General features: G+C 43.6%; 1 protein-coding gene across 2 annotated transcripts in view; it reads right to left on the bottom strand.

Annotated features, from left to right (window-relative positions):
• Nucleotides 1–4,099: 4,099 nt before the first annotated feature.
• Nucleotides 4,100–22,170, bottom strand: part of LOC117364318 (sodium-coupled monocarboxylate transporter 1-like) — a 63,516-nt gene continuing 45,445 nt past the window's right edge. Inside the window, exons 13-16 of one of the 2 annotated variants that reach the window (XR_004540211.1) lie at nt 15,343–15,446; nt 10,985–11,073; nt 4,797–6,744; nt 4,100–4,761 (exon numbers count right to left, since the gene is read on the bottom strand). Coding sequence is in view for 1 of the 2 variants with exons in the window: in XM_033953407.1 (XP_033809298.1) it covers nt 6,613–6,744; nt 10,985–11,073; nt 15,343–15,446 (325 nt within the window). In the remaining variant the exon portion in view is untranslated. Of the gene's footprint in view, nt 6,745–10,984; nt 11,074–15,342; nt 15,447–22,170 lie in introns of both variants that reach the window. The other variant, XM_033953407.1, reaches the window with a different exon arrangement.

Here is a 22,170-nt window from a genome sequence, read left to right as displayed (position 1 = left end):
GCAGGGTTTACCCACAAACATCACATATCATCATCCTGTGTGTAAATAATTATTCCAATTCATAGGTGCTGTGTACAAAAATAAAATAGAGAAATCAAAAATCTTAAATGCAAAAATTTCTTAAACCCATAAATCCTCATGAGAGAAAGTTTCTACCATAGTTTAAGAATTGTAAATATCGGCAGAGACTTATCTTAGTGATATCCGCAAGTGTTTCAAAGATGACAAAGGGGTGCCTTCTTCAGGGGCACATCCTGGTCTTATGAAATGTTGATTTCTCCATACCATTGCGAGGCACCAAGTTTGCAAATGTTTTGCTCATCTTGCAAAACACTCGTAAACCGTCAGAATGAGGCTCAGACCCTACACGGTCCATGTTTCAGCAAAATTCAGCTAGCACAGTTTAATAGAAAAGGCCCTAAGAGGATAATTTTTCTTTTCTCTTTTTTTCCTATTTTGTCAAATATTTTTGCTATCCTATTTGCTGGACAATTATGTTGCTACTACTTGGTTGTTGTTGTTTTTTTAATTTCAAAAAAGAAAAAGTTTTTTAAAAATAGGTTCTGTTTCCTAACATGGAACCTGTAGTAAACAAAAGTATGTCAATGCATATTAGCACCAATGTTCCCCCTAAGCTGTGTGGAAGTCCTCCAACTGCATTCCTGCCATGGGGGTGTGATACTTCAATATTGTATTTTCAATCAACAGGAACAGGCAGCGGGAGTTTTCATTCACAGCTACCCCAGGGTAGGGTTACCAGACGTCCGGATTTCCCGGACAGCTTTTCAAAACCCGGTACGTTGTCCAGGTTTTGAAAAGCCTCCTCAAATCGCGTCGGGTAGGGAAGAAGTCCACACTTGCACGGATGTCACACCATATGTGACATCATCACGTGACATCTGCGCATGCGCGGACTTCCTCCCTGCCTGGTTGCAATTCACGGACAAGAGCAGGCAGTGGAGAGCGGGGGGGCGGACAAGAGCAGGCAACGGGAGCAGCGCTAGGATGGGACTGGGGGGCGGGGCTAGGGTGGGGATAGGCGGGCATGGGTGGGCCTGGGGCGGAGCTAGGGGGGTTATGGCTTTTCCAATTGAAAAATCTGGCCACCCTAACCCAGGGGATTCACCCCTATTGTAAGAGAACCTCCCTCTCGCAGTTCACTTGATCATTTTTGAACCTGGCTAATTCACAAAAAGCAAAAAGAGTACCGTGGAATAACTACATCAAATTCCACTGATGACCAAGTACAGCGTGAGCGTTGCAATTTACAATCAGAACAGTCATCTGATTTGGAAGGAAGCATAAAGTGAGATCCCACCAATGGTGGCCAGCGTTTTGCAGGATTGCTGCATCAGGGTACCTGGGACCAAACATTAAGGGATTCCTCTGCTAAACCTCAGTACGTGCTAGCTCACGCGGGATGTGTGCTGGCCTCCCGAGGTACAATAGCCAATTTGCACATGCATGTTGTGTACTAAAAAATATTTAAAATTCTCTTCGAAGGGGACGTGTTAAGGGGTGGAGAGTGGACATGACAGCGCTAATTGATTAGTGTGGGTGCCCTTATCACCTACAAAACAGGTGGCAGTAGGGCCATGCACTAATGGCCAAATGTGAAAAACTGGCCTATGTCCGGCCATGGCAAAAAGTGGCCTTATGGCACAGGAAAGACTCGAGGTGGAAGAGGATCTCTTTTTCCTTAAAGGACCCACGGCAACAAGAGGGCATCCGTTGAAAATCAGGGGTGGGAAATTTCATGGCGACACCAGAAAATATTTCTTCACCGAAAGGGTGGTTGATCGCTGGAATAGTCTTCCACAACAGGTAATTGAGGCCAGCAGCGTGCCAGATTTTAAGAAAAGATGGGATTGGCATGTGGGATCTCTTCATGGAGGTAGTTAGAGGGTGGGCCATTAGTGTGGGCAGACTAGATGGGCCGTGGCCCTTTTTTGCCGTCATGTTCTATGTTTCTATGGCAAGGGTGCGCAAAGGCCACTTATGTTGCAGCTTTAGTAAAATGGCCCCTAAATTTGGCAGTAGTTAATGCACTCTAAATCTGATCCCAGTTATCACATGTAGTTACTTAAGAGCCCTTTTACTACTAAAAAAAAAAAAAGTTATGAAATGGATTTTGCATGTTTTAATGCAGGACTTCCTTAAGTGCTACGTCCTTTTCTAGCACATTCCAAAAAGAGAATTTTTTGATTTATTATTTTTGCAAATCATTCGCTTTTTCTATTGGCCCAGGTCTAGGATTGCCAGATTTTCCAATCGGAAAATCCAGACCCCTAGACCTACCCTCAGGCACGCCTAGTTCCACCCATTCCCATCCTGTAATACCCTAATTCCACCCCTAGTCACGTCCAAGTCCCGCCCCCTGCTTCCTGCTCTTTTCGAGCAAGGAGGAAGTCCGCGCATGCAAATTACTGCAAAACACTTTTAACATTTTATGTGGTAAGCTATTTTTCTTGCCTTAAGCGCACGTTAGCACCTAAAATGTAGGCCAGTTTACTAAAGATGTGGTAAAAGTGGACTTAGTGCGCCACTTATGTGTGGCTTTCCAGCTCACTACGGCTACTTGTGCCCCAGACAGAAAATGGCAAATTTTCCCATTTTTCAAATTAACGGTAACCAGCTAATGCCTCTGTGACACCTATCTTGTAGGCAGTAAGAGCCAGATTCTACAAATGACGCCTAAGCACGCCTACAATGAATGTAGTTATCAGTCAATCGCTAGGTGCTGCTTAAAGAATCATTCCTAGTGGCGCTTAGGCAGGCTTAAGCATCGCTAGGCATCCTAGAGGTATATTAGGCCAGGTTTTACCAATGCCTAACTTGGATGCCTAGCAACACCTAAGTCAACCACATCTATTCTCTGCCCATAACCATGCCTACTTTTCAGGTAGGTGTCGTTAGGTGTCAGAGAGCACTTGCACTTAGGCATTGCTAGGCACTGGTCTGTGTTCCACGTGGAACTCTTAATTGGTTAATTGTTTTAAAAATGATTTTCAATTAACTTCAATGGCTTGGTCAATTACCATGCCATTTAAGCTAAGTAAAACAATCTGGGTTGCACACAGATTTTAGTTAGGCATTGCTAGGCATCCTCAATGTAGGCACCTAACATTGGCACCACTTATAGAATCTGGCCCTAAGGGCCCATGCACTAACTCATGGGTGGACAACTCCGGTCCTCAAGGGCCGGAATCCAGTTGGGTTTTCAGGATTTCCCCAATGAATATGCATGAAATCTATTTGCATGCACTGCTTTCAATGCATATTCATTGAGGAAATCCTGAAAATTCGACTGGATTCCGGCCCTCGAGGACCGGAGTTGCCAACTCCATGCTAACTTACCAATAAGCGCATAGCAACGCCTCATGCGCAAACTGATTAGCGCTGTCATGCCCATTCTCCACCCCAAACAAACCCCCTTCAAGAAAATTAGGAAATATTTTTTTAGCATGTGGTGTATGCGCCCAAAAAAACAAATTTACTGTGGATCACCAGCACACATCCATTGGTAAGCTTTTTTAACGCATGCTAGCGCTTTCTGCAGCTTAGTAAAAGGACCCCATGGTTTAGTAAAAGGGCCGCTTACTTATTTGTTTAATTCTTTATGTCCAATATATATTGCTCACTAAAATACAAAACAACAGGATGGTCAACTCCACAAGACAACAATACGTAGGCAAACAGTGGAGATATCCAAGACAAGGTGCACAATGAATGTGATTTTAATACCTTTTAGGTACGTATGTCTGTTTTCACATAGATTTTCCATTTTTGGCGTCCTCGTCTTGTCACTTTATATGCTACTGATCCACTTATCCACATGTTCACAGTCTTTTTGCTAACTATATGACACCATTATCCACTTATCTAATCTAATCTAAACCTTAAGTTTATATACCGCATCATCTCCATGAGTATGGAGCTCGACACGGTTTACAAGAACTTAAAATAGTAGGTAGAGAAGACGAAAAAGGATTACATGAACTTATGTGAAGAAGGGGGGGGGGGGAGGATAGAGTTACAATTTGCTGAAAAGCCAGGTTTTCTGTTGTTTGCGGAATAACTGAAGGGAGCTCAGGTTCCGCAACGGGGAGGTGAGGTCGTTCCAAAGACCTGTGATTTTGAAGAGAAGGGATTTTCCCAGTTTGCCTGCAAAGTGGATGCCGCGTAGGGAGGGGAAGGCTAGTTTATACCTTTGGGCAGTTCTGTTCACAGTCTTTTTGCTCTATATGACACCATTCTTCACACTGGACTGCATGCCTCTTAAGTGTATCCACATTGTTCACTTTATCGATTAGCATTTATTGGTTACACTCTAACATAAGAACATAAGCATTGCCTCCGCCGGGTCAGACCAGGGGTCCATCGCGCCTGGCAGTCCGCTCCCGCGGCGGCCCTCCAGGTCCATGACCTGAAAATGTTCCCTACCTAACCTAAAAAGTCCATATCCTATTTGCTCAGTGTCCTGTGAGGTAAACCTCTATCTGTACCCCGTTATTCCCTTCGCTTCCAGGAAGTCATCCAGTCCCTTTTTGAACCCAAAAGTAGCTTCACTATCACTACACACCTTGGTTCACCGTTTCAGTCACATATTTTCGCTGTCGCCATTCACACCTTCTTTGTTATACCTGTTGACATATTTACATTCTTTCACTAGGACCCCTGAGGAAGGAGTGTTTTTTTGAAACATGGACCATGTCAGGTCCCGTTCATCACCCAATTGGACTGTAGTTTGGATACAAACTGCTTATTGTTCAAAGTAATGTTTCTTTATTAAAGACTTGACATCATCTCTGCAATTTTCTCCTTTTTTCGTTGTTTGACACATCACTGCAGTTCCGTTGGATTTTTTTGCTTGTGTTTGCACTTTGCTTCCAACCTCTGCTTTTATTATTATAAAGGCTTGACACGTGTTGCGGCCTATCCGGCCTGCCTCAGGAGCCTGCAAAGTATTGACACACAAACCATTAAGATCATGAATATTTTAGATTGCCACCTGGCAAGTTATTTTTGGGGTTGAGATCTATTTGAGGTGTTGTTTGCACTATGGGTGGACCAGTGTTGGTTGGTTACTTTTTAGGTTGACATATTTGAGTGAATGGATTGTCTTTCCTTATATCTACACAGTGCTGGATTAACTCTATAAGCAAAGTAAGCACGTGCTTAGGGCTTCAAGGGAAGGGGGCACCACAGAAATTTTTCATAGCTGAATTTATCATTTAAAGGATTAAATTAATTAAATTTATAACCGTTTTCTCTTGTGTCATCATGTTTATCCTGGGAATGATAGAAATATGTATGTAAATTTCATAATTTATTATAATTTGATTAATTACTTCAATACAATGTGAATAGGAGGGGGGGGGAGTAGGGGGGTTGATATGGGTCATATGGAAATATATTTTGAAGGAATGATAGAAATATGTATGAAAATATCATAATTGTGAATCTATTTGAAATGAAAATCTATTTGTATTATATTTATTTCCTTCAATAAAATGTTATACATTAAAGTACACTGTACTCACAGAACAAATGTTCTTATTTATATGCAGTTAGGGGCTATTTTATTAAGGTGCGCTAACCAATTTAGCACGCACTAAATGCTAAGGCGCCCATAGAATATAATGGATGCCTTAGCATTTAGGACGCGCTAATCTTTAGCATGTGCAAAATCAGTTAATAAAAGGACCCTTTAAAATGTTATGATGGTTTCTTCTATGTATTGTTTTATTTTTATTTTTAATGTATTTTATAATGATACAGTTTTATAGTTATGTATGTAATTGTTACATTTATATTGTTTAAATTTTTCTACTTGATTTTAATGGTTTGCGTGCCAATACTTTGTAGACTCCTAAGGCAGGCCAGATAGGCCGAAAAACGCGTCGAGCCATTATATTAATAAAAGCAGAGGATTGAAACAAAGTGCACCTTTGTTGTTTTGGACATCTCCACTCTTTGCTCACTAAAATACAAACCATGACTCCCTCCCCCAGGGTCTGTAAATACCACCTCTGCAGCATTTCCAGTGCACAGATTAAACCCGATAACTGAACCAGAGATGCTCTGCACAGCATTTCAGTACCAAATTGTTTTCCAAACTCACCTTGAACTTGTACCTATGACCTAACTGTACTGATCTCCTATACTAGTAACTCTATTGAATGTCCTTGTCAAACTGTCCATTGCAACTTCCTGGGTAACTGACCCAACCTCTTGTAATGCAATCTGACCTTGAACTGAATAGGTAAAGGCGGAATAGAAAACCTGATTAACATAACATGACAATAGTGTGCCCTGTTTTGTTTAGTGTGGACTATTATCAAAACAGAACAATACAAATGTAAAACCTAACAATATATTTTTTAAAAAGGAAATTTTCTGCCTGCTCATCCCTGCTATTGAACTCATTTTCAGCTTTTTAAACAAAATTTGTCAGGTCTTTATCCTTTGAAAAGTTTCCGTGGCCTTCCAACCCTACGTCAGTAGGCGCACTCATTCTATGTTGAAGATCCATTGTCCTTTGCAGGGCAAGACCCTGAGCATGAAAATATTCAAAGCGCAAAGCAATATCCAGTACAAGATGTTCTGGATTCATATATGGGCTCCGTTGACTTTGTCTTTATTTTCTTTGAAGTTCATTTCAACATGGTTGAAGGCCGGATTGTCTGTCCCGTGATCCACAGCTGGGTAGGGATTCCATTTCAAAACTTCAATCTTATCCGTCTGAAGAAGAGAGCACATTTTAAATCATGGGCTCATCTACACAGAAGTAGGACATATTTTTTTAGACATTTTCTGCATTTCCCCACCCACACTGATTGGTCCTCCAGTCTTATTCATATTATTGTGATACTAGTGTTTAAGCCCATTACATTAACGGGTGCTAGAATATATGCCTGTCTGTCTTTCTTTCTTAATGTCTCTCTCCCTGCTCCTGTCTCTTTCTTCCTTTCTTTCTGTCTCTCTCCCTCCTGCTATTTTTCTCTCTCTCTCCTTGGCACCCTTTGTCTGTCTGTCTTTCTTTCTGTCTTTCTCTCTGGTCCCCTGTCTGTCTTTAATTCTGTCTGTCTCTCTCCCTGGCCTCCTTTGTCTGTCTGTATTTCTTTCTGTCTCTCCCCCCCCCCACACACACACTTTCCTTTGCAGAAGCAGCAGCGGTATTTCCCTTCCCCTCCAGGTCCCTGTGAAGTAGTAGCAGCATTTTCCCCCATTCCCTTCTCTCCCCCCCCCCCACTTTCCTTTGCAGAAGCAGCAGTGATATTTCCCTTTCCCTCCAGATCCCTGTGAAGTAGTAGCAGCATTTTCCCCCACCCCCTTCTCTCCCCCCCCCACTTTCCTTTGCAGAAGCAGCAGCGGTATTTCCCTTCCCCTCCAGATCCCTGTGAAGTAGTAGCAGCATTTTCCCCCACCCCCCATTCTCTTCTCTCCCCCCCCCACTTTCCTTTGCAGAAGCAGCAGTGATATTTCCCTTCCCCTCCAGGTCCCTGCTGAAGCAATTCCCTTCTCTTACCTGAGCTGTCCTGCTCCGTTCGGCCCCTCACCCTTCCCTTCCCGCGGGCTGGCCTGCTGCGGCCGAAGGTTTTTGTTTTAAGTTTTAAAAGTGCCGGCGGCGGCTCCTCTCACGCTGCTGATCCTCCTGTAAAGAGCAGCCTGCGATGGTGGCCGGCTTTAGTGAACCTCGCAGGCCGCTCTCCAGCCTCGGTAGCACGTTCCCTCTGACGCACGGGATCACGTCAGAGGGAACGTGGCCAGAATGTTCCCTGCCACTGGGTTGGCTGCCACGGAACACACACCACAGCGGCAGGCAACACGAAATCCTAAGTGTGCATGTGCGCTTAGTCTTTTATTATATAGGATCACATATTGCAGATATAGAAGGATTAATGACTTGATCACAGGGAAGATCACTTAGAAAACATTTAAAAAGGCAAGTAATGCTTTATGAGTGGAAATACAGTAGCTGTTATAACCTTGTCCTCCAGGTATACAGGAAAACTTAGGGCTCCTTTTACTAAACGGCAGTAGGAGTTTCTACCATGGGTCGTTGAGGCAAATGCTCCGACACTCATAGGAATTCTATGAGCATCAGAGCATTTACCTCGCTGGGCCTCCGTAGAAATTTCTACCGCTGCTTCCTAAACCCTAGCGTTATGTAGGTTCAACTGGTGTCGATCAGTTTTGCTGAGTGCTGCTGGCATTAAACCAAGAAACTCAACGCCTGGCTTGCAGAACCGGCGAGTGCATTGCTTATTAAATGCGATATTTAACACTTAACGAGCGATGGGCTACTGAATAAAGGCCCTCTTTCACTAAGGTGCGTTAACCGATTAGCGCTCGCTAGTTGATTTAGCGCACCAAACGCTAACGCGTGCATGTAGTCTATGGATGCGTTAGCGTTTAGCACATGCTAATTCAATTACCACGTGCTAATCGGTTAGTGCATCTTAGTAAAAGAGCGGGAAAGATAGGACTGATTTTAATGTGGTCCTATTTCTGTGGTTAATCTGGCTGGTTAAATGCTGGAGGAGTAATCCTTAGGGAAGAAGCACAGCACTGAAGGTGTTATATTTTAAGCATTATAAGCATCCGAGTATAGAATAACCAACCTTATTCTATACTTGGGTAATTTTTATATGTATCTAACTCACAGATCCTTAGGGATTCACTAGAGCAGAGAAGTAGCACTGCAGAATATACTACATTTCTCTGTAGGTGTTATAATCACCCAAATATAGAATAACTAACCTTACTTTTCACTTGGGTGATTATTATTTCATGTATCTAACCCACCTCACATTGTTTCGGATAGTTTAAGTGGTGTTATACATTGTACTCTGAAATGTAATTTTTAAAATTTGTTAAATGTTCCAAAAACATGCTCCCATTTAGTAGAGACATTAGTTTGAAGAATTTTGAGTGGAGGGTCAGCTGATCGGAGGGTGTGAATGTCCATCCTGCTGGACACTCATCTGAAAGGTGGTGGGTGGGGTGAGGGAAGAGTTAGGAGTGTGGGGCCTGAGCCTTAGTGGGTGTTGGGGGGGTTCAGGTTTGGGAGGGGTTCAAGTTTGGGAGGGATCGAGTTTGGGTTGGGTTCAAGTTTAGGATGGTGGCAGGAGGGAGCGGGCGTTCCTCCTGCCTGGCTTACTTCAAGGGTAGGGGTTTGGAGGTTCTGGCAGGTGGGAGTGGTCCTTGAAAACTAATGGCAAGTAATTTTATTTTTATTTTTTATGCAATAGTTATCCTAACTTGAGCAACAAAGCAATCAAGGCTTTGTTACCGTTTGGATCTTCTTATCTTTGCGAACTTAGATATTCAGCTCTGACCGAAATTAAATCGAAAAAAAAGATAACGACTGCAGATGGTGGATGATGAAATGCCTGTTTGCTTGTTGATTATCAAGCTGTGTTTTGACTTAATTTGCACTCAAAAGCAAGCAAATCATTGCATTGGTTATCAATTCAATTCTATCTAATTTAGTTTCACTGTGGTTACAATTACCCATATATAGCTTAAAGAACTTTAAATAACTATCAAATTTAATTTTTTGTTGGTTTTGCAATTTTATAATGTGCCACGAAAAACATTTGTTGCGTTTAGTGCGCCAGAGCTAGAAAAGTTTGAGAGACACTCGGTTAGAGAATAGGGCCAGTTAGGTGGGATTGGGCATCTGTCCCTCAGCCACTTTTTAGGTGGCTGCAGAAACCAGCATCCTATACAGAATTTCACCCTTAGTGATTACTGAGTTGCTCATAGAAGTGGTGGTTTAATAAATATACATTTCCAATGACCTATTTCCACAGGTAAAACACTGTTCTACATATCTGCAGGACTAGCTTTTAAAATTATCCTCTGCTTGCTTCAGTACAGCAATACCAAGCTTTTGGTTGAGACAACAGAAACGTCTCCTGTGACCTTAATCTCTTCCTCTTCTCTTTCATCCCTCATTCTTCTTCCTCATCTAACTTCTCCCTATATCCAGGCCCGAGGAGAGAGGGGTGCAGCCGGTACATCGCTCCAGAGCCCAATGAAGCCCAAGAAACATCACACACCTTCTTTGTACAGGGGCCCAGATTTTCTCTCGGTGGCCCTGCCTACATCTACTTGGCCTCTAGTATTTTATTGTACATAAGAACATAAGAATTGCCGCTGCTGGGTCAGAACCAGTGGTCCATCGTGCCCAGCAGTCTGCTCCCGTGGCAGCCCTTAGGTCAAAGACTAGTGCCTTAATTAAGTCTAGCCTTACCTGTGTGCGTTCTGGTTTAGCAGGAACTTGTCTAACTTTGTCTTGAATCCCTGGAGGGTGTTTTCCCCTATAACAGCCTCCAGAAGAGCGTTCCAGTTTTCCACCACTCTTTGGGTAAAGAAGAACTTCCTTACGTTTGTACGGAATCTATCCCCTTTTAGCTTTAGAGAGTGCCCTCTCGTTCTCTCTACCTTGGAGAGGGTGAACAACCTGTCCTTATCTACTAAGTCTATTCCCTTCATTATCTTGAATGTTTCGATCATGTCCCCTCTCAGTCTCCTCTTTTCAAGGGAGAAGAGGCCCAGTTTCTCTAATCTCTCACTGTATGGCAACTCCTCCAGCCCCTTAACCATTTTAGTCGCTCTTCTCTGGACCCTTTTGAGTAGTACTATGTCCTTCATGTACGGCGACTAGTGCTGGATGCAGCGGTACAGCGGCATGATAACCTTCTCCGATCTGTTTGTGATCCCCTTCTTAATCATTACTAGCATTCTGTTTGCCCTTTTCGTTGCCGCCGCACAATGCGCAGACGGCTTTGTTGACTTGTCTACCAGTACTCCCAAGTCTCTTTTCTTGGGAGTACTGGTAGACAAGTCAATGAAGCCGTCATCCTTGAGCTTTTATAGGCGTATATCAAGAATCTGTAAATAATAAATAAAATAAAAGAACATTTTCTCTCATCCCGAGAGGAGAGAAGTGGACATGAGAAACTCTGCTTACCATGTCATTGTTAGAGCGTGTAAAGAGATTACAGCCAAAGTCTGACTTTCTGAGGAGGCAATCACGGTTTACAGTTTGTTTGTAACCACCTGGGGGAAAAAAACACAGAAATGCCAATGTTGAAAGGGTTTGTGCACCTAATTCTGTGAATTACCCTTCGTAAACTGGCCTGTTTGAAAATTGATTAGGGTTAAGTACCTAACTTTGGGCTAGATGCACTAAAGTCAGCAATCGTCTCTGAACCTGTTTTCACAGTTTTAACGATGGTCGCTTTTACCGACTCGATGCACAAAATGGCTCACCGCATGTTTTTCCCCTCGATCTCCCATTTTCCGATCCAGCCATGCAAATTAGCTAAAACCTCATGCAAAGTAGTCCAGCGATTGATGCACTAACACCGCTTGGCTATGCAAAAAAAAAAAAAAACCACAAAAAAACCCACAGGGGTTTTAACTATCGGCAAAAAATGACTGGCACTAGACCTGTCGATAAGTGTGTTACCAACAAGTCTGCATGGTTTTTTTTCATCTTTTTCCAATGGCACAGACGCAAAATATCTGTCCCATGAAAAAAAAAAGTTCCCCACTGCCGATGATGGCCCTTCCCAACAACCCCCGACAAACGCGGCACCGGGAATCCTCCCCCCATGAGATAAAATTGGCAGGATCCCTCCTGAATCATCCCCTCCCCCCTTCCCCCTTAAAAAAGGCAGGAGGGATGCCCACTCCCTCCTGCCAACGAAGCCCCCCCTTGAACCATCCCTTACCCTCCTCCCTTCCTCCTGAAAAAAAAGCAAGAGGGATGCCCACTCCCTCCTGCCACCAGATGCTCCCCCGAACCCCACCCCCACTCCCCAAACCAACCCCCATACATTTGGTAGTCAGGAGCTGGAGGGAAGCACTGTCCCTCCAGATCCGAGGCTCACCCGTAGAAAATGACGGGCCTTCCCCTCCATGGTGCACCATGTGATGCACAGGAAGGAGCATAAGGCCCTTGGGAGGGGCCTTAGGGGTCTGAGCCAATCAGGGCCTTAAGCTCTTCCCTCTGTATTTCATGTGATACAGAGGGAGAGGCCTAAAGTCTGACGTCTGAACAAATCAGGACCTTATGTCCTCCCCATGCATCACATGGGATACAGATGGAGGAGCCTAAGGCCCTGATTGGCTCCTCCCCTGTCACTAATGTTAGGGCTCTGCGCATGTGCCAATCGCTCACTGAGCGACTGATCTGTCGGGTTTGCATGCAAACTTGGTAGCGCATCGATCGCTGGTTCAGAATTGGCCAGAAAATCGGCCAACAGCAATCCAGTTGGTATCTTTGGTGCATCTAGGCCTTTGAGGCTCTTTTACTAAGGTGTGGTTAAATCTGGGCCTACCACATTCTAACATAAGACGTTCTCACTCATTAAGCCTGGATTTAACACAACATTATGACAGGGATATTTTTTTCTTTGCGGTCATGCACACTGTTCTCTCTAAGCTAAGTAGGAGACCTCCAACTGCATTGCTACCAGTGTGTGTGTGTGGGGGGGGGGGGGCTTCAATATTGTGTTTTCAATAGCTAGGGACAGGGAGATTCTCTAGAGTCCTGTAGAGCTTGTTTATCCTTTACTATTGAAAATGTGACAGTGAAACAGTACCCCCCACCTCCCCCCCACTGGCAGGACTGTAGATGGAAGATTCATGCTCATCTTAGAGGAAACAGTGGTCATGCACTCTCCCAATAGTGCAACCTACCTGCAAAAATGTAACATTTATTTCAGAGGTGTTAACTCTGCATGATCCAATTAGCGCATGATAATCCTAATGTGCTAGCTGAATAATGCAGTAAAGCCCACTCTCTGCCTATGACATGCTCCTCCAGAATTATTTTTTTTTAAAAAATAAGTAATAAGCAAAATTCTGCAAAATGCTTTAACATGTTGTGCGATAGGCTGTTCTCACCTGCTAATCCAGTATTAAGGGCTTAATGACCTTTAGTGAAAGTCCCCTTTATGCTCAAAAAGTAGGGGGCCTAAAAGGAGTGGATTTAAAGAAGAGAAAAATTAGGATCTTAGGCCCCGGTTCACTCTAGTCAGTGATCGCTACTAACCGACCCGATTCACAAAACGGCCCACCGCATGTTTTCCCCCTCGATCGCCCATTTTCCGATGCGACCATGCAAAATAGCCAAGCGATTGATTCACTTATATTGCTTGGCAATTTTTCATTGGGTTTTACTATCCCAAAAATCCAACTGCTGTCGTCTTGTCGGTAACTGCGTTATCAATCAAAAAAGGAAGGGGATATAAAGGATAATTTATACAAAATCTGCTTCAATAAATTTTCTACACCTTAGTGTCTAGCTTTTTGTTGTAAATAATCTATTGTTTCTAATAACCCATTTTTTATCATACAAATAAAAAACCTCTTTTAACAACGCACTTACCCCAATACATAAACTAAGAGGCTGAAGTATCATAAAGGATGCATTGTTCTCAGTAAAGAGACCTCATATAACTTGGATGTTATTTCAAGTCCTCATCCTGAATGCATGTAATATAATCATTTTCTTCAAACCTCCTTCCTATCTAGAATAGTGTATATTAATTTAATTTATTAATTTAATTAGAAGACTATCAACTAACTAAGAGTACAAACCTATCTTTTATTTAATTGATTATCAAATATATATGTTATTGATTTAATTTAATTATAATATCCAAGCTTAAAATTACTTTATTCAACTTATCAAAATTCATTCAATTCATCAAATGTGTTTCCATGTGTTAGAGAACAGCAACACTTATCTTAATGGTTTCCCAGCAAGAACCAATGTTGGTGGGGTATGAACTACCCGACGCTCACACTGTCTTAGAGCAACAAAGAAGCTAGACACTAAAGTGTAGAAAATTTATTGATGCAGATTTTGTATAAATTATCCTTTATACCCCCTTCCTTTTTTGATTGATGACAGCTTTTTTGGTTGGATAACTTAGGAAATGATCCGTTTTTTTGTTAGTTGGTAACTATGTTATCGACAGGTTTGCCGGGGGGTTTTTCAGTTTTTTATAATGGCACTGATATTTTGCATGTATTACACACGCAAAATATCTATCCCATAAAAAAAAAAAAGAAAAAAAAAAATCCCCCATAGCCACCAATGGCCCTCCCCAATGACCCACCGACAATCATGCACATCCCCTCCCCCGACAATTGCGGTGACCCATCCGAACCCCAAAAAGATGGCAGGAGGGATGCCCACTCCCTCCTGCCCGCAAATACTTCCCCCCTCCCCTCGTGACGAAAAAGGCAGGAGGGATGCCCACAAAAAGAGAGAAAGGGGAAAAAATACAATCTCTGTAAGAAAATAAACAAATAAGGTAAGAACATCATGGGCTTTCCTGCTCCTCTGGCCAGCTCTGGCGCAATGAGTGCCTTAGGCCCTTCCCCGGATCATCATTTGATGCACGGGGAGGGGCCTAAGACCCTGATTGGCACAGGTGCCTCGGGCTCCTCCTTTGGGAACGTCCTCTCCGACGTCAGAATTGACATCGGGAAGAAGGCTTCTGGGCAGCGATTAGCAGCAGGGAGGTAAGGAGAGCAGCAGCAGCGGCGGTGGACTGGGTGGGGGGTTAAAATCGGGCGCTGGAGGGAAGCTTTTTTTTTTTTTTTTTTTGCATGACAGGGAGGGACAGGAAGTGATCGCCTGTCCCGTTGTCCCCGCGCACAGCTTCGGGACGCTGTCCCTGAAAATGGGACATTTTGGCGTCCCAAAGCTGTGTGTGGACAATGGGATGGGGATCTAAAAAAGGGATGGTCCCGTTCAAAACAGGATGTATGGTCACCTTAGTTATGCCCAAAGGGGCACACCAGGCCCCTTAGGAGCCCTGGAAGAGAAGGAGGATTCAGAGACTCTGCTTTTTTGTGTTGTCATTTCTTTCTCTTTTTTTTTCCATATTAGATGCTATTATGAAAAAATCTCAAGGCAAGGTAAAACTTAAATCAAAAACTTGTCTCAAGTACCCCTCCCCTCCAAAGATACAGGCCCCATTGGATAAACATGTCCATCCTTCTGCTACAAACCCATGAACACTGGGGTAAAGCTGTTTGCTTTTTCCCCACATGCAGCTTTTTTAAAATCGCTGGCCCTGCTGGACTTGGAGACATATCAATGTGACATCCTGCACATCCTTGCACATATTTTGCAAGAGGCTTGTTTATAAAAAAATATAACGGGAACTGTGCCTGTCCCAACCTGGCTATTTTAATTCCCCTGTCTACATTCTATCTGAAACTAACCTTTATGAAATGCACTTTCTGTAACCTTTATAGATAATTAGTTTCTATAGTGCTATAATACCAGCAAAAATACTGTACCTGTCAGGAGGCTGACAACCACCCCCACTGCTACAGCTACCAGGGTGCCAAGGGTGCTGAAGTACAGATAGGACAGGGAATACCAGTTATCAGCGAGGGCAGGTCTGCAAAAAGACCGACAGTTTCACTTTTAAATACTAGAGGACACCTGTCGCTCTCCAAAACAATGGAGGCCAGATTAACATTCTGAGAAATAATAAAACCTGCAAAAACAAACTCAAATAAATACATAAAACCAAAGATACAAAATTTTGCAAGTAAGCTGTCTTCCACGACTCTGAAATAAATTTAATCAACTTGCAAAATAAAAAATACAGTGCAGGACATATCTAACTAAATACATTTGTGACCAGCTTTTCATGGCTAGGCTCCCTCCACAACTGTAAATACTACTACTGCTTATCATTTCTGTAGGGCTACTAGGTTTACACAGCGCTTTACATCAAAACATAGAAAGAGAGACAGTCCCTGCTGACAAGAGTGTACAATCTAGTCAAGATAGACAAACTGGACAAAAAGGTGCATCTATACACAGTGCTCAGGTGGGGGAATTACAGAGGGAATGATAATACAGATATTGGTGCTTAGAAGGTGGGTTGGAGTTTGGAATTGAAAGCATCTTCAAAGAAGTGGGCTTTGAGTCTGGATTTGAAGACTGCCAGAGATGGAGCTTGACTTACTGAGTCAAGCAGTTTGTTCCAGGCAGTGACTTAGAAAGGACAGAGACTGGAGCTGGCCGTAGAGGAGAAGGGTACAGATAAGAGAGACTTACCCGATGAGCGGCGTGCCTGGGGATGGGGGAGAGGGGGGGGGAGAGGGGAGAGATACCAAGGAGCTGTGGAGCAAATACACTTGTAGGTCATTAAGAGAAGTTTGAACTGTATGCAGAAATAAATAGGGAGCCGGTGAAGTGACTTGAGGAGAGGGGCAATGTGGGCATAGCGACACTGATGGAATATGAAATCGGTTCTGAACAGACTGAAGAGGAGAGAGCTGGTTTAGCGGAAGGCAGGTTGCAGTAATCTAGGCGAGAGGCGATGAGGGTATGGATGAGGGCCTTAGCAGTGCGCTCAGAAAGGAAGGGTCGGATTTTAGCTCTGTTGTAGAAAAAGAAACAGCAGGTGTTGTCGGTCTATTGGATCTGTGAAGAGAAGGAGAGAGGAGTCAAAGATTACCCCAAGTTTGTGAGCCAGTGAGACAGGGAGGATAAGGGTGATGTTCACAGAAATAGAGAATGGGAGAAGAGGAGAGCAGGTTTAGGTGGAAAGATAAGGAGCTCAGTTATGGCCATGTTTAATTTTAGATGTCAGACAAGCAGGTTGAAACCCAGGATTGAATGTCTGTCGATATTTCATGTGTAGAGAGATAGATCTGTCAGTCGTCGGCATACTGAAAGCCATGGGAGGAGAAGAAATGTAGATGGGGAAAGAAGGGGTCCCAATTGTGGATTCATTACTGCTCGTTCAGTTTGTCCGGACACCTAAAACATTTTTGTGCCCTAGACTAGAGCTGCGTGTGCAAATTTGGCCATGAAGTCAAATTGTGCAGGCAACTTAATTGTTTAACAAGCCAATCGGCACCGACAAGTGGCCACTAACTAGCATTTCAATGCACAATTTTCTAAGTATGTTCTATGAAGTGGTGACCATAAATCTTAATATGTGGATCTCAAAAGGGGTGTGGCCATGGGAAGGGCATGAGCAGGACAAGGGCATTAAAAACCGCATGCACTGTTATAGAATGCTAGTTTTTAAGGCCGTTACATTAACGGGTGCTAGAATATATGTCTGTCTTTCTTTTTTTCTGTCTCTCTCTCTCTCCAGATGTCTTTCTCTCTCTCTCCATGACTCCCTTTTTCTGTCTGTCTTTCTGTCCCTCTCCCTGCCCCTGTGTCTTTCTTCCTTTCTGTCTGTCTCCCTCCCTCCTGCTGTCTGTCTGTCATTCTTTCCCTCCATTTCCCTGTGCAGTAGTATTTCCACCCCACTTCCCTGCAACAGCATTTCCCTCCCCCCCCCCCAATTCCCTGTGCAGCAACAGCGGTATTTGTCTTCCCCTCCAGGTCCCTGTGTAGCAGTTGCAGCATTTCCCCCACTCCTTCCCTTCTCTTACCACGATTTTGCCTACTCCGTTTGGCCCTTCCCCCGCGTTCTGGCCTGCTGCGATCTGGCTGCTCCGTTCGGCTCCTCGCGGCTAGAGTCCTCTTCTTTGTCGCCCCCCCCCCTTTCCTTCCCTTCCCACGGTCTTGAGCTTCGGTCTGGTCTGGCCTGCTCGCCTTGCCGTATTTTTTTTTTTAGTTGAAAGACGCGGCAGTGGCTCCTCTCATGATCCCCACCTGCATCGGAAGTCCGACACAGGCGGGGATCGTGAGAGGAGCCACCGCTGCGTCTTTCAACTGAAAAATGCAATACGGCAGGGAGCAGGCCAGACCAAAAAACAGAACCGTAAGCCGCACATGCGCACTTCCTATGGGTCGCTACAGATCACGGAAAAGCAGCGCACGCATAGGAAGTGCGCATGCGCGGCTTACCGTTTTATTATATTAGATGCCTGATCCACACATTGTTGGATTCTTGATATACCTCCTTTCTGAGGTACAACTCAAACGTCACCCAAGCACTTAATACATAGGGTGATTGACTATACACTCATTCTGCACCAGGACTAGCTTGCCACACACATAGGGTTACTAGACGTCCAGATGTCCACAAACAGGCTGTCCTGCCTGACGGCTGGGGCGGGACTAGGGCGGGATTGAGGGCGGGACTGGGGCGTAACAGGGCAAGGATGGGTGGAACTTGATGGGCATGGGGGTGGGTCTAAGGGTCCGGATTTTCCAAACGGAAAATCTGGTAACCCTACGCCAGGGGTGTCCAATGTCGGTCCTCGAGGGCCGCAGTCCAGTCGGGTTTTCAGGATTTCCCCAATGAATATGCATGAGATCTATGTGCATGCACTGCTTTCAATGCATATTCATTAGGGAAATCCTGAAAACCCGACTGGACTGCGGCCCTCGAGGACCGACATTGGACACCCCTGCCCTACGCACACACTCCATCAGTTCCTTCTATCTTGTTTACCTGTATAAACAACTTACCTTGAGATTAGCCTCCCATCTGTTTATTCCAAATTACTCTGTACCACCCATCTTGTCCCCATCTAATATCTGCATTTGACCCCTCTGCTATAGGATGTTGTATCATAGAAAAGCATTAGTGTTATATCTCTCGTATGTTATTTGAATATTCTGATTTGTGCTTATTAGATGCTTCATAAGTGTTATGTTTCCCTTTTAATATGTATTATATCTCTCTCATTTAAATGTCAGTGCTGATAATAAATATATATTTGAAGCTGTAGGCCTATTATTAAGTTTCAATTTTCTGATTTTGAGTTTACCTCATGCATTATATTTAAGTTTATATTTGGTCTTTTTACTACCATTTTGCCCTATGTTGGGAATAGTGGAGCCTCACACTGCGCGGGAGAAGGCAAGGCAAACCACTCCTGTACTCTGCCATGAAACATCACAGGGTAGATTCCTCACTGCGTGTTGCCATGAGTTGGAGGCATAATTCATCCAATCCATTCTGTTAACAAAATTGCAAGTTTTATGTTGAATTATACCTGCTGTACACTGCCTTGGGTGAATTTCTTCATAAAGGCGGTTAATAAATCCCAATATATATATTACATATAGGGGCTCATAATCTAAGTTTTTTTTGGACCTGGGACAATGGAGGGTTAAGTTACTCGCCCAGGGTCACAAGAAGCCATATTAGGAATTGAACTCCATTCCCTTGGTTCATGGTCTGCTTTTAGCTACTTTTAACATGTATACAATTTGCATGCATATAAAGATGTAGAAGGCATACAGACAGCAGTCCTATAACAGTGCACCAATAAATAGGCACCCAGAAGCCACCTGATTGGTATATTTTCTATATAGGAAAGTATGGACCTACCTTCTTTTATAGAAAACTAGCTTAACAGGGTAAATATGAGAATGCACAGTATACACTTTGGTACAAGTATTTCATAAGCAACAAAGATGGTATAAATATTTGTGCCTAAATTCTAGGAATACACGTGTAAAAGTATCCTGTACGTCATATATGCAATTGTGCACTCTAGCCAGATGCCATCCATGTAAATGCCCGTCGGTAAACTGTGCATTGTCAAAGATAAGCATATAGTTACAGTATAAACACATGGGTGTGCGCATAAAGGGCTGGATTCAATAAATCGCACTCAAAAATGGGCACCTGAAAGCGCTATTCTATAAAAGGTGCATGTTCTTTATAGAATTGCACTTAACGCTGATTCCCATGCCTAAGCTTCAAATGCCAAATGTATGCTGAAACTTAGTGTAAAATGCTGGCGCCCAAATAGGGCAAAGAGACCCAGTATTCTATAACTACACCCATGTCCCTTCCTTGGCCACACTCCCTTTAGACTTACTCACTATGGGAGCACTGCCATATAGACTAGCGCACAGCCAGAGGCGTGCACACATTCTAATGGGCGCCAATTAACTTCAATAATTAGTTGTTACCACCCAGTTATTGATAGTTCTAAGCTCATTATTCAATTAATTTGCACATGCTTTTTGTGAGAGCACCCACATTTGGACCAACAAATCTGAGTCCCGTATATCAAGTTTCAAGTTTATTCAAGTTTATTAGGATTTGATATACCGCTTATCAAGGTTATCTAAGCGGTTTTTACAATCAGGTACTCAAGCATTTTCCCTATCTGTCCCGGTGGATTCACTCGAGGCAGTGTACAGCAAGTACAATTCAACATACAACTTACAATTTTATTAACAGTACAGTACAAAAATATAAACAAATATAATGAGTGAGGTAAACTCAGATCAGCAAATTGAAACTTAATAATAGGACTACCATGAAAAGTTTCAGAAATACTTACAATAGCATTGAAATTCAAATAAGGGAGATATAATATAATGTCAGCATAATACTTATGAGACATCTAATAACTAATAAGCCCACATCTGAAAATTCACATATAAAATCTGGGGGATAACTGACACATAAGTGTTTATAGAATTAGCTCTGCAATGCACACATTAAAAATGAATGTGTGAAAAAAAACCTAACATCATGAAAAAAAATGAGAATAACTAACTGTTTCCTTTTACTAAGTGGCGGTAAGCACTAATGCACATTTACAGCTGCCTAAAAATGGTGTTAGTCACATGCGCTCAAGAGCTGCGCGCTAACTGCGGACTCAGTGTATGCTTCCTACTCACTAAAAAACACGTTAATTTTAGGTCAAGGGGCGCATTTTGAGGGCAGATAGTAGACATGCCCTCTGTTATCAGGTGGGCATTACCGCATGCTGACTGATTAGCGCAGGATTAGCATGGGAGCCCTTAATGTCCTCTTTAGAACCACTTCACATCCCCGCTCAGAATTTCAAGCTCCCTCCAATCCTTCCGCAAACACCTGAAAACTTGGCTCTTTTCAAAAATCTAACACCTCCCGCTCTTTGGTTCTTTATCTTCCTAGCTCCTTTCCTATAACCCTTCATTGTAGCTCCTTTTCAACCTAACCCTGTAAACCGTGCCGAGCTCTACACTTGTGGAGATGGTGCAGTATACAAACCTAAGGTTTGGTTAGTTTAGTTTAGGTGATATTCAGAGAGCATAAGAACATTCGAATTGCCACTGCTGGGCCAGACCAGTGGTCCATCGTGCCCAGTAGTCCACTCACGCGGCAGCCCTTAGGTCATAGGCCAGTGCCCTAACTGAGTCTAGCCTTACCTGCGTAGGTTCTGGTTCAGCAGGAACTTGTCTAACTTTGTCTTGAATCCCTGGAGGGCGTTTTCCCCTATGACAGACTCCAGAAGAGCGTTCCAGTTTTCTGCCACTCTCTGGGTGAAGAAGAACTTCCTTATGTTTGTACAGAATCTATCCACTTTCAACTTTAGAGAGTTCCCTCTCATTCTCCCTACCTTGGAGAGGGTGAACAACCTGTCCTTATCTACTAAGTCTATTCCCTTCAGTATTTTGAATGTTTCGATCATGGCCCCTCTCAGTCTCCTCTTTTCAAGGGAGAAGAGGCCCAGTTTCTCCAATCTCTCACTGTACGGCAACTCCTCCAACCCCTTAACCATTTTAGTCACTCTTCTCTGGACCCTTTCGAGTAGTACTATGTCTTTCATGTACGGTGACCAGTGCTGGACGCAGTATTCCAGGTGGGGGCGTACCATGGCACGGTACAGCCATGCACTAAGTGGCTGATTCTGTAAGTGGCACCTGCCGCAGCAGGTGCCTAGAAAACGGGCACCTGCCATGGGTCAATCACATAAAGGTGTCACTTTTGCAGCCAGCAAGGACTCTGGGTACCAGAAATGTAGGCCATGGTTTTAAGAATCGCGGCCAGCAGCGCCTAGAGATGCCAAAGTCCAGTGCCCATTTCTGGGCTTCGGGGTCACTAGGTGCCATGGACTCAGGTGCCGGTCCTGGAGGGAGCCTAGCATCGCCTAAAATTTTTTTAATGACTGTTTAATTGGTTTTTAATGACACAACCAATTATTGTACAACTTAAAACCAATTAAAATAATTTAAGTTAGGCACTAGTAGGCGTGATCTAGGCATGGGCGACTTTTTGAAGAATCTGGCCCTAATTTCACAATTAGGGCCACATAACAGCAGTGTTGGCCATTTTGGAGCCACGCTAGCATGTGGCCTTGGCACAGCGCCGGCCACCTTTTAGTGCGGTTTAGTAAAAGGACCCCCGCATCTGTGAGTTGGCATCATCTGTAGCTCATTCTTCACTGGCCTAATGAAGTGAATATGGCTGT

This window comes from Geotrypetes seraphini, chromosome 7 (assembly GCF_902459505.1).
Source record: "Geotrypetes seraphini chromosome 7, aGeoSer1.1, whole genome shotgun sequence".
Lineage (NCBI taxonomy): Eukaryota > Metazoa > Chordata > Amphibia > Gymnophiona > Dermophiidae > Geotrypetes > Geotrypetes seraphini.
The sequence above is the reverse complement of the archived record's forward strand: the minus strand, read 5'-3'. Positions and strand labels throughout refer to the sequence as shown.